The sequence below is a fragment of the Schistocerca nitens genome, chromosome 9, assembly GCF_023898315.1.
Source record: "Schistocerca nitens isolate TAMUIC-IGC-003100 chromosome 9, iqSchNite1.1, whole genome shotgun sequence".
Lineage (NCBI taxonomy): Eukaryota > Metazoa > Arthropoda > Insecta > Orthoptera > Acrididae > Schistocerca > Schistocerca nitens.
Window position 1 is genome coordinate 89219527 of NC_064622.1, and position 13410 is coordinate 89232936.

Consider the following 13410-nt stretch of genomic DNA (forward strand, 5'->3'; position numbering starts at 1 on the left):
GTCTTGCTGGCGAGGCGGTGATGCTTGTTTATTTCCTCCTTCGGCGCGGCGTTGCGCTTCGGAGGTCAGCAGGTTGTTTACTTGGTACTTCCTCATACTGTTCGCACTGTATGGGCTGTGCACTTGATGCGGTTATTGCAGCTGTGACCTTAGGCTCAGGGTCACATTTCCGTGAAAGGTCACTACCAGCTGCGTCACTATCTGGTCGTGGCGGTATAAGTTCTTGTGCGGAAGTGGGAGCCACATCGACCTGCATTTCATCTCCTTTTTCCACTTCCAACAGATCTTCTGGACTGGGCTTCGGCCTCCTGGCAACGGGTGTTTCACAGGAAGAGTCCTCATCAACATTTTTTTCAGTGTCCTCTAGAGGACGCTTTTTAGTGGGAATCTCGCTGTCACGGGACGGAATTTCAGCAGTTAATGCAGGTTTTAAAGGCGGAAAGTCATTAACATTAAGCGCAACATTTTCAGAGGTAGTAACGGGATCCACGACAGCCGCCGGCTCTGTTGTATTACTGGCTGGCAACAAATCGTTGAGTGTTAATTTCCGGCGTTGCGTAAGGTTATCTGTTAGCACAAAAACACGGCGAGGGCAGTCCTGACGGAGGTGACCATACTCGTTACATACATGACATGTAGGGGTTTGCCATGAGTACATAACATGCGCCTTGTGCCCGTCAACAAAGGTGTGGGACGGAATGTTTGCCTTCACTTCCATCTCCACGGAGCGAATGCCGTTAAAGCACTGCAGCTTGAAAGCGAAGCCCACCTTTCGTTGACTATTTGCCTGAGAACCCCATACTTTCAAAGGACATCTTTAATTTTCGAGTTGTCTACTACTATCGGAATATTCAAAATCCTAACATTCCTAATTACAGACTCGGAATTCCGGAGTTTTACAGTACTTTTAGTACCATCACGGTGTATAAATTCCGTTTCATAACCAAATTTTTCCAGAAAGCGGTCGACACTCACGGAATCGTTAAACTTTACAAAAATGCAGTATTCATCAGAGTCTAGCTGCATGGTATGAACAGATTCAGAATGAAGGCCAATTACCTCGGTAATCCTGTCGTGTATTTCAAGTGCAGAGGGCTGTACTCGACGGGTGTACTTGTCAAAGGAGAAAATCACGGTGTTTCTTCACACGGAGTTTGCCATGGTGTTCTGCAGCGAAGAAATCTCAGACAACGCCGAAATCCCACGGCACTACGTAGAAAGACGACACGAACGAAGACCAAATGCTCAATTGATAACGCTTAATTCACGTGAAAAACGCCAATAAACGATCACGAAACACGAAAACACTGGCGTAAACACTGAACGTTCACGGAGCAAACTTGAGGAGCGTGCGACCGCTGCGACAGATAAAGCCAGACTGTCACTCAGCTATCGGGGCGTACACTGACTACAAAAGGAGGGCTTAAATCACATGCAGCCTCTACCACATCCAGCATGTTAATTCACGCACTTCGCGATTGCTAATATGCCAAACATCGCAGCCACCGAAGCAATTAAGAAACTAATCTAACTCGCTCCCTTCAGGAGCCGAGTACGCGATCTGTAAGTAAATGCTTCCAGCTTGTTGCTCTCAGTGAACATTGGTGGCAGTCTTGCGGTGTTCGCATCCATCTCTCTGTGGATTAACGACCTATGCTGTCGCTGGTCATGTTCGCGAATTATCCTTCCTGCCCACCCTTGCCGAGGTTATACATTGTGTTGAATCACCTTGTCCAGTTATTGGTTCAAATGGCTCTGAGCACTATACGACTTAACTTCTGAGGTCATCAGTCGCCTAGAACTTAGAACTAATTAAACCTAACTAACCTAAGGACATCACACACATCCATGCCCGAGGCAGGATTCGAACCTGCGACCGTAGCGGTCTCTCGGTTCCGGACTGTAGCGCCTAGAACTGCACGGCCACTCCAGCCGGTTGTCCAGTTATTAATGATTGCTTTGAAGATATCAGTGGGTAGCTTCAATGTTCAAAGTCAGTAAATTTATATGTTAAAATGTCCATTTGTCTACATTCATAGCTAGAATACGCCTCCTCTCATTGATATATCTATGTGGTTTGTGTGGTTCCCATTTGTTTCATGCCAATCCAACTAATATTCATTTAAATAAGACGCTTTCCGTTGTATGTTAGTATCCATACTTTCAATTAATTTCTATACTCATTTGGTGTGATTCCTCATTCAGTTGGGCACCAGAATTTAGTTTCTTGCATTCTATATTTATGTTCCTACCACAGCCGACTCCCCAAATTCAATTAATGACAATTACAGCCAGGTTTCGATACCTCGATTTATGCTTGTTGTTAATCACACTAATGATATCAGTAAGGATGAAGTTATCTTCCCCTTCTCTGTTATGATTGGGGAATTTTTCATATGGAATAATTAACAATCTTTTCTATGTCGGGATTACAGCCACTTCAGATTTTTTGGGGAAAGTGCTGTCCTGGTGGTAAAGAACACAACACGTGTATACGTCACCAGTTGGCACAGTTCACATTAACTTTCTCACTGTTCTAATTTATTTTACTTCTTATTACTTTGCTCTTTCTTTGATTTACTCTGGCTGATGATTCAACAGATACTGTAACCCTTCACTTTCACAGGGGGACCAACGTCGTTACCCAATCTTATCGTTGATATCCCTTCATCGAGAATTTTAATCCCACTGTTGAATCTTTCATGTATATCCGCCATTGCTTCTTCGCTATACAGACTCAACACAGAGGGCACAAGAGCACATCCCTGTCTTACACCCTTTTTAATCCGAGCACTTCCTTCCTGTTCTTATACGCCTATTGGTCCATTTTGATTCTTGTATATATTGTGTACTAGCCGTCTTTCTTTATAGGGCACCCTTACTTTTCTCAGAATTCCGAACATTTGCAGCACTTTACATTGTTGAACCCTTTTTCCAAATTGACAAAGCCTTCTATTATCAGCTGCAACATCAAAACTGTCTCTCTGGTGCCTTTGCTTTCCTAAAGCGTAACTGATCGTCATGTAACCCATCTTCAATTTTCTTACGCATTCTGCTTTCATCCCCGTTCGTAACAGCAACGTACTTCAATATCGACAGTTGCTTTTAATGTATTTTTTCCTGTGGTATGTCTTCAGTAGTCGAGTACAGTAAATCTTCTTGTGTGATTCTGGATGGCCTGAGCGTTTGCTTCAAAAATAAGAGAATCCTATGCTGGGCAATGATTTCTTTCAGTGCAATAGTTTGTGAGCGAGGCATGGTCTGCCTGCCAGCATAGTCTACCAAGTGGCTGCTGGCTAAAGTCCCTGCTGAGATGCTTTCTAAGGCTACCTATTCACAGCTTGAGAGGTTGGCTAAATCCCACCCTCCCTCCCTGTGGCTGAGTGGATCGCCCATCTGTATGTATATGGGCGCACTACAATTGTGTGGCTGACCCTCCCTGCCTCCACTAACGGAGTGTGGGATGGCAGCGTGCAGTTGGGCAAGCAGGTATATGTCCGTCAGCAAACCTATGGATATCGACCATGGACCCGACTGTATAAAATCTCTGACACAAAGGCGGACAGTTGGCGGCTGAGCGACTCGTTGGGAGACTTCTGCCGACTGGGGATCTTAAAGAACATGAACTGACTTCTGAGAAATCTGCCAATTCTAGGAAGATTAGCGTCTCGAGTCAGCCAGGGTGCAGGTATTCAGCTGATTGACATTGCTATGATGGTCACTGTTCATGGTCACTGTTTCAGAGGCCACACAAATGTTTCCCATGAGTTCATGCAGCATGGGTTCAGAGAATAATGAGTTACAGTGAGACTCGATCGCCGCGCGGGATTAGCCGAGCGGTCTAGGGCGCTGCAGTCGTGGACTGTGCGGCTGGTCCCGGCGGAGATTCGAGTCCTCCCTCGGGCATGGGTGTGTGTGTTTGTCCTTAGGATAATTTAGGTTAAGTAGTGTGTAAGCTTAGGAACTGATGACCTCGGCAGTTAAGTCCCATAAGATTTCACACATTTTTAGACTCGACCGAAGCAAATACCTAGTCCTTTTCCAACCAGATCCATCTCGATTGCAGTACTTCTGCTGAGGGCATTATATTCATCCCAGTGACATCTTAGAACTTTTGTGAAGTGGGAACAAATTTGAAAGATCCCTATCCTCTGCTCATGTAACGCAAGCCACTCTATTCAGTTTTGTTTACTGCATTTCGTGAATCCCAGTGAGAGCGTTTTGTGTCAGCTAGACACCAGCTGTGGTACGATGAGGAATTCTCCAACCAAATGTGGGAGATGTTGCCTTTAGTTGGGCATTCTTGAAACGTGCTAGAGAGTGGAGGGCGGGGCTATACGGTGATGTTCTAAAAATTTTGTGTATGGGAAAAGAATAGATTTTTGAGGTGAAACAGAAATCAATGATGTAGGACAGCAATATACACTCTCCAGTCACAATAATGTGACTACCTGTCAAAAGTCTGAGCAAACCACCTTTTGCAGTGCGGTATGTGCGTAAGAGAGTCTGTTTGGTTCTGGAGCCGTGCTGAGTTCAGCGGTTTGGTCAGCTGCACTAGGTTTCTCAGTTGAGGATCCATGGCGTTGAACAACCCGACGTGTTGGTCCCACCGATTCTCGACTGGATTTAAATCTGTGGAGTCTGGTGGCCAGGTAAGTACGGTAAATTCAGCCAGGTGTTCTTCTAACCACGCAAGTACACTGCTAGCTGTATGGCACGTTGCATTGTAGATTCCATTTTGCCGAGGAAAAACAGACTACATGTGGTAGTGATCCCCAAGGATATATCCACTGTGTCTATCACAAGGATGAGATTAGCCAGGACATACCACGAAGACATCTCCAGACCAAAGCTCACTCGTAGTTGCAGGGCATTTGCTTCAGGAGGTTCCATGCCGTACACGCCAACGGCCGTCTGTCAGATGGAATAAATAGTGTGATGCATCCTAGAAGGTGCAAATTCCAACATTTGTTGTCGCTGAACGGCAGTCAGCACAGGTGTATGAACGAGGCGCCTGCTGCGAGGTCCAGTACCCAGCAGTGCTCACTGAACAGTCGTTGAAGACGCTGCTGGTAGCCCCTCAGTTCCTTTGCGCTGTCAGTTGCTCAACAGTTGCACGTCCATTCGCCTATACATATCTCTGTAGCCTGTCATCTATGGACCATCGTGCCGGTTTTGGAGAGCGCCATTTTGCTATGCATGGTATATTAGAGTCAGACACTTACAAACTTAGGTGTTTCGGAAATGCTTCCAATCGTGGCCTGAAATACAATGATCGTGCCCTTTTGGACTTCAGATAAATCGCAAGAAGCAGAAGTTCAGACCCGGAATACAGTCATGAGACAGAGCGCCAAACATTACAGATCGGATTCGACACACGTCAGATGACGAACACGACCACAGAGGATGCCCCGAGCGCGGGTGGCAGTCGGAACACCAGTGACCAAAGAGGACGACTGGAGCCGCGCCTTGTGGAAGCGGATCGCCCATGTAACACTCGGCGCGGACTGGTTACGGAGCACCCAGCACTTTCCAGGAATAAATTCCGGACTCGATCCACCCAAGGACCACTCTCGGGTATCACCTGAAGAAAACAGCGAGTTACTCTGTCGAAATAAAGTGCGAGAACGACTCGAACATCCGGCAGAAATGCTATACACTGTTGTTTAACCCTTTATTTGGCAGTGTTGCCCTCAAGCAACATCAAATTTACGTTGGGCTCATGGAACAACAAACACTTCCCGGTCTCTTTTACTGGCATTGTTGCCTCCAGGCAACGTTCCTTTACACACTGCGAATGCCAGTTGTCGTAATAGTTCAAGGTTTTCCACACGAGATGGCAGTTTGTGCAGTGGTGTTACAGAGATCTTCTCGTGTGAGCAACAGAGGTGTCTTATTTTGGTTTTGAAAGAGTGGATTTCAATAAATTGGCAGTAATCTTAGCAGATTTTCTTCCTGAAATACCCAGAGGTGAGTTTACAGCAGAAATATTTCAATCTAATGTTGTTTTCAATTACGTAAATAGTATAAAACTTTAATGTTGCCTGTGAGCAACATTGCCCATAGTTGGTACATGTGCCATTACTATATTACATATGCTTACGGTAGATATTCAAAACAATAAAATCGTGACACTTGCAAGCTCATTTTGTGGTGTCCAACCACTCTCAACAGTAAAATGATGGGACAGCAATGGAAAAAGAATAATTGATGTGCCCTGTCCCAGTATTGTACGTCAGTACAACAAGCATATGGGAGGAGTTGATCTTGCTGGTATGCTGATAGAGCTCTACACAGTATCAATGAAAACTAGGTGTTGTTACATGCGATTAGTTGGATTTATGCTAGATCTGAGTGTTGTAAATGTCTGGCTGGTATTTCGAAAAGAATATCTGGACATTCAGGGCAGATATTGCCAATGGTTGGATGTTTTCAGGGAAAAGGAAAGTAGGAAGGCCCTCAATAGACATAACACCACCACAAAAGAAGAGGAGGAAGCCAACAGCTCCGACTGTTACACAAGATATCCGATTTGATAATATGGAGCATTGGCCTGTATACGGTCCCAAAGGTCTTTGTCGTTATTGTCCATCTGGATTTTCAAAATACATTCTAGTATTGTGCTTCATTCCAAAGAGGAACTGTTTCCAAAAATTCCATTGCAAGAAGACCTAGAAAGGAAAATGAAACAGGTCTATTACACAGCAGAAATGCATAAATGTGTTTATAAATTAAATTATTCATGTAAAGGAAACGTTTTGCTTGAGGTTATTGGCAAACACTTTTTTTCTGTAATATGTATAAATGTGGTCTACTGCTGGCAATGTAGCTTATAAGCAACATTTCATAATTTTCATCATCTTTGTCAAAAATTTCTAAAACTGTATGAATTGTATTTCTTTAAGCATAATAAATAAATATAAGTACTGAAAAAATTTTTTGTTTTTATTTTCACCATTTGCCAAATAAAGGGTTAAAGAAATATACAGAAATGACCAAATATTTATTAGAATGTTGTCTTAAAATCTGAAGTAAACTGATCAATAATTTATCGATGTATTTGCTTTTATCGTTTCTCTATTATAAACATCTTTATCTTCATATCATTGTATTGGAAAAGATATAGCCTTTTGCGAGTCCAAATGTTTGTTAGCGTTTAGTATAAAAATATGAAGTAAATCGATGAAGAACTTCGCGAGACTTTTGCGTCCGAAAGTGCTTTAGAGTAACGTGTGAAGAAAATCGGTCAGGAGATTATAGAAATTATTGCCAAATGGAAAATATGTAGCATATGTTCGTCTGAACGTTAATTAGAGTATCGAGTAAAATTTGAGACAAATCTGTCTTTAAATTGTCGAGAGTTTTGCTAAATAATTTTTCCACTATACTTAAAAGTGTGTAGCCTGTGTCTGCCAGAACACTTGTTACAGCAACGTGTAAAAATCTGAAGTATATAGGTCAACGACGTTTCGAGAGTTTAGGCAACAACGTTAAACTACGACGACTTGTCTTTATATAGTAGCATAGATCCCTGAACTGGTGATTTTTCAGTCGCTCCTACTTATCGTACTTACGATACATCTACATGTAATAAGAGCTCATACCATTGTCAGATGTTGTAGAAAATGCACACAATCACATCAGCAGCAGATTATGACGCGCACTTGGTCCGTAGAAATATAATACGGTTTCTACAACGACGTACGACGTTGCATCCAAGACACATATAACGTATATACTGTTGGGTGGTACTTAAGATAAGTAAATAAATTAGTGAAATCGATTTGAAGTATAGTAGACATTAGAAAATAAATGAAAAACTCAGTTCAGTTTAGAAGAGTCACCACTAGCAAATAGCGGGCAGAGCAGCAGAGGCAATGACCGCGAAGTCAGCACGTTCAGAAGAAGCCATCGCCCTCCCCACATACCGGAAGATGTCGATTCAGCCGTCATGGCATCACCCGACCGGCTCACATGTTTCTCAATTGTCACATGTGATCAAAGGCCCTCGCCTACATTCCAAGAGCCAATGACCGACATTAAGAAGATTCTTCAAGCAGCTTTTCAACGTGACAGAAGAGGCAATGACCGTGAAGTCGTTCACCTCCAGTGAACTGAAGTAAATTAATACGCGAGACGCAGTGGGCCCGTCAGAAGTTTTCAGAGTAGTTTTCAGTTCCAGTACAGTTCAGTCGGTGCTGAAGACCTTCTTGCAGGAAGAGACGACATCGTACACAGAAGCACCAAGTCCACCACTGTAATGGAATAGCAAGCAGCAGCCTCGCCGCCAGAAGACAGAAGGTATTTGAAGACTGGTTTTTACGTACCCGGGTGACTCGTGAGGATGGGAAGGAGACGGCCTCACATCAGTAGTCACCTGTGAGCTGATGATGAAGATCTGACAGCCGAAGACTGGCAAGCTGGCGTCCGTTGTTCGAGTCCGGGACACTGGCCTTCCCCCGCCACGTCGCTCCGCTGGCTGACGCACAACACTGTCACACGCGGGCGCATAGAGAAGAGAAACACTGGGACGCCACATGCGAGGTATCACCATCCGATTCACGACTTCGCTCTCAATAATTATGTGGGCCATCTCACGATGAGCGTCTCCAGTCAACTGGGCGAAACAGCGACACGAGATATACACCGCCAGGCGTAATCAGACGCCGCCGCTCACGCAGCAGAGGCTTCGCAAACGACACAGCTGCCGCTCTCCCAGCCAGAACAATCCAGTGAGGGAACCATTGTACAAAACTTTCAATAAAAGTTATTTTATGTAAAACTGCTGTTTCATTCTACCTCATACCCGAGCCAAGGAAGAACCCACCCAGCCCACATGTTGTTAAGAGAGAAAAAGTAATTTATTTAGTGTTTTTTTCACCCTGACATAATGCTTTAGAATCAAATGCCCTTTGCAGTAATGCTCATCGTGACAACTGACTAGCATCAAAAGAGGTTACCCAGTTACAATACGTCAGCCGATTATTTCTGTATAATTTGCTATACAAGGCTGCAGATATTTCTGTTAACTGTTAGCTGGATGAGTGCAACACCATAAATAGATGTGAAACAGAATAATTTATTGGAAATTTTGAGGTACAGTTTAATGGCTCTTAATACATAACAACAAAGTAACACATCCTGGTATAAATATGTACATTAGTGAGCTACACGCACAGCTGTGTAGCTCATACAAATATAAAGATAATTAATTGCCTTTGTTAAGTCGTATCAATCGCCATAAGTACAGTTACTGTCTTTTATTTCTGTAAATTGTAAACCTTATGGCGACTCTCGGCCTGCTGGCAATGGAGGACGCTCAGCACACAGGAATTTTCCTGAAACGCAGAGCCACTTTTCCAGCTGGAGTTCCAATTAACTTGGAAGGTTCGTACCGCAGACTGCTGGGCGTCTCCGGTGTTGGCAGCACCTCGAAGTTGTTGAGGATGTGGACGAGGGCGAGCTTCACCTGCAGGTACGCGACCCTCATACCTGGGAACATTGCAACAAATTACATTTTCTGCAGACAGGACACTAACAATTTACGGTTAGGTTCATTCGTAAAAGAAATTACTCATAGATTCCGTCACACATTACTTCCTGTTCAGATAGCTTGAGCGCAAGTGGAGTTGGCATGGGAGGACAGCTAACTTTCTGAGGGAAAACTGGAATCACAAACAATCAATACGTTTAAATAGTCCGATTTGGTGCCATATTAGTGTTGCAGTATTCATTTACTGTTGACTGCAAACGGTCACCCTAATTATTAGGCTGTCTAAACACTGTGCCTTTTCTCAGTGAAACTTTCAGTACCCTGATATTTTATCCATTATTTCAGAACACTGTCCCTACATGTTCGCCTATGTGGAAATAAAGTAGCGCCCCTTGGGCTGGAGTGGCGGACTGTGGTTTAGCCTGGATCACCAACAACATTACTCCCAGTGGTGCTATTCGCCCGATTTCCAAGGCAGTACGTCAGCTAGCAGTGATCAGTAACCACAGGCAGAAATAGTGATAATGAAAATTATAGCCGGGCCTGGTGGTGAGCTGAGAAAAGATAATGTTTAACCATAGCAAAATCAAATGAGGGTGGGGGTGGGGGGATGGTAATTAATGCCCACTTTTTGAATCTAATTTAGTATACTCAATTTTTTACATTTTAAAATTTAAAATCCATTTTTGTTATGTATTCTTCTACCAGATGCCATGTAGGTTTCAAATTTTTCAGTAAACTTAGCCCAAGAATTTAATTCTGAGTAGAAGGTGTCACTTTCCACTAACGTGGCCGAATTCAATATTTCCAGGTTCAGGGCCTTCTTTACACATCTATATCTATTAAAAAAATACATTGAGGGTAAAAGTCAAGAACAATAAACGAAATGTGGACTTTTTTATATTTTTTCGTGGTTATAGAGTCGGTAATTAATGTTATTGAAAGTTCACTGTTATTTCTATGTCTGCGCTAAATGGTATTTTCAGATACCTGACCCTTTCTTTAAAAAGTATCTGGTTAACATAATTCAACAAAAATTAACGCATTTTGTTTTTCATGTGGGCCCATAGTAACACCCCCCCCCCCCATTCTGGTAATGCATATTATTAAAATTGCCTTGATATTGCGGGGAGTAAAGTGCCTGTTCTTGATAAGCAGTTAACCTGGATTCGTGTCCTAGACTGGGACAAACTTTTTATTGACACAATCTGTTAATTACAATGACAATGAAAACTTGAGTAATACCTGGTCGCTTACTTAGCAGAGTAATGGTTATGGTACCTGCTGAGGATAAGCGGTAAACCCGGGTTTAACTTCCAATCTACAAAGCCAATTAATTACATTGATGAATGAGGATTTGAGTAAGGTCTGTAGTGTACTGAGGACGGCTAATGGTTAAGGTATCTAGTCATGATAAGAAGTAGGGCTGGTTTACAGTCCATGGTTGGCACAAACTTTCAATTGACACTATCTGTTTACAACATTGTGGGGGCAGAATTGATATCAATTCGCATTAGTGCATCTTCTCTGATTTCATCTCTGTCGACCATTTATTTTATTTCTTTGCATCTAATTCTTTCCATGCAGAGGGACTGTGGTTTGAAAGATGAAACTGTGATCTCGCTGGAAACTATAATACACTTCGATTGTGTAAATGGGAATACACAAGGGTGTTTAAAAACTAACATGGAATAATTATAAACAATGAAGACATACACATGTAAGGAACTGAGCTACAGATGGGCGTTCTCGTCCATAAAGGCCAAGTCTGAACCAAGTGCCCTACTGAAGAATCTTACATGTGACTGTGACACCTCATAAGTGCAGCGTTAGCTGCCATTACTGGAACTATTCAGTGATTGAAAGGAGGATTTGTCTATGAATAGGCTAAGGCTCCATTATTCATGATGCAATCTCTGTGCTGCTGCCTCCGCAAGTAACGACAGTTAGTTTATATCCAGTAGCTACCCAAAAATGTTTCGAAGCTAGTGAATGTAACCAAACAAATATGTCAGTGTCTGTTTGGCTGTGACAGGAAATTAGGACATTTTTATCATTAACTCCCACACAACTCTTTCATGAAATTTATAAATTTAAATGTGTTCATTTAATTCTTAGTTACTCCATCATCATTCTATACTTATGATACTGACGCTCCATCATTCGATACTTCTGATACTTGCGGCGGCGCGGTTCTTTCCGTCCCTTTTACGACGGACCTGCACCTACCTGTGAACATCGTCTGAGCAGATCATCAGTAGGAAAGCCGAGTGAAACCTACTGTACTTCGACGTCAACCAGGCTGCAATTTAAGTCGCTAATCTACGTTCCGGGAGAAAGTTTTCACACAAATGAAACTTTGGAAATTTTATCCTCAATTAATATATTCTGAAACTAGGTGAACAAGTATCTCTACCAAGCCTCTGCTAGTCTTAACATAGTCACTCACAATCCCTTTCACTCACGTTAGCAAGTTTATGGTGTTGCATTTCCCGAAAACGTAATAGCTACAAAAATACTGATTGTTTTTGATTGATAATGCTCGTCAAATATTAAGTCTGTCGGTACCAAATACAGCCACAGATTTTAGCCACCGACCTGCTCAATACGCCACGCGGAGTATATGTCTCTTTTCGTCACAAAATTCACTTAAAAATTCCGAAATTTCTACACACACATCGGAATAATTATGCCGTCACTTTCCAACACTTTTAATGTATGAAACACTGCTAGATCCGGCATCTTATCATTTCCATCGGAACTACTACTACACACGTCCGATCTGTTTCATGGCTAGGCTTCCACTCTTCTTCAGAATACTCTAAGTCTTCTCTTACCAGCAGAGAAAGGCGCGCGAAGAATATTGCTTTACCATTGGTCAGTTTACTCAATAGCCAATAGCAAAACAACATTCTCACGCGTCAGTCTGCGTTTTTCATCCATAACCAATCGCAAAATAGTAAACCTAACGACTGCACTTTTTACCGAGGTAATTATCTAATACGCTGAAGTTTTTCTTATGCATAAAATTATTTACTATTGTTATTTATACCTGAATTAACTTTCCCGTTACCATAAACTTTCTTTACAAATCTATTCTACAAAAATCCCCTTTTTCCACATCCATACTTCTTTGAAATGTTCCCACACTAAATCCTACTACACACCTCGTTGAACAATTATTTTTATATTAACCTTAAACAACACTCACGCATCATTCATACTTCTAATACACATTTATAACATTTTAGATACACAAAAAGACATAATAACCCGTTATGAAAATACTAGAACAATTTATGAAAAACATTCTATTACTTTAGTGCACTCTAGTGGGCACAATGGAAACTAAAATCACGGTTCCCCTACCCAATATTGTCCTCTGTCGTCTGATACACTTAACCGCCTCCAAGGCAGGATCGTTATACGGCGCTACGCCTCATACTGAAGCTCTAATACTTCTTATGTTACTACAAAAGTGTTGCATACCTGTTGACGATACCGAATCCGCAGGTTTAGTATCAGAATATCCATTTGCACGCTTGGCCTGTTGCACATTATTATCATGTATACCGTGCAACAGATCTAGGGAATGGGCTGACCTAGAGACAAGAGGGAAACACAGCGCTGAACTCACCTAGGCAGAGCCTGGGTCCCTCGCCGAAAGGTAGGAAGGTGTAGTTCGGCCTGTCCTTGGAGTTTTCTTCTCTGAAGCGAGCCGGCATGAACCTCTGGGGCTCCTTCCAGTACCGTGGGTCGTTATGCAGACCAAGCACAGAGATAACGACACCGGTGCCCTTCGGGAGAACGATGTCCGCGCCCGAAATCTTGTAGTCGCGGGCGGCCTCGCGGTACAGGTGGGTACATCCGCAGTGCCTCTGCAACAGGGGAAGCAGGGCACTGTAGGGTTGGCTCAT

At 42.8% G+C, this 13410-nt stretch overlaps 1 protein-coding gene across 1 annotated transcript; it reads right to left on the reverse strand.

The window, feature by feature from the left end:
* Positions 1-9116: 9116 nt before the first annotated feature.
* On the reverse strand, positions 9117-13410 carry LOC126204029 (cytochrome P450 6k1-like). The gene is made up of 2 exons (XM_049938455.1): positions 13131-13410; positions 9117-9492 (listed from the first exon to the last, which is right to left on the reverse strand). Exons 1-2 carry the CDS (start codon positions 13408-13410, stop codon positions 9320-9322), a joined length of 453 nt encoding a protein of 150 aa, XP_049794412.1. The 3' UTR covers positions 9117-9319.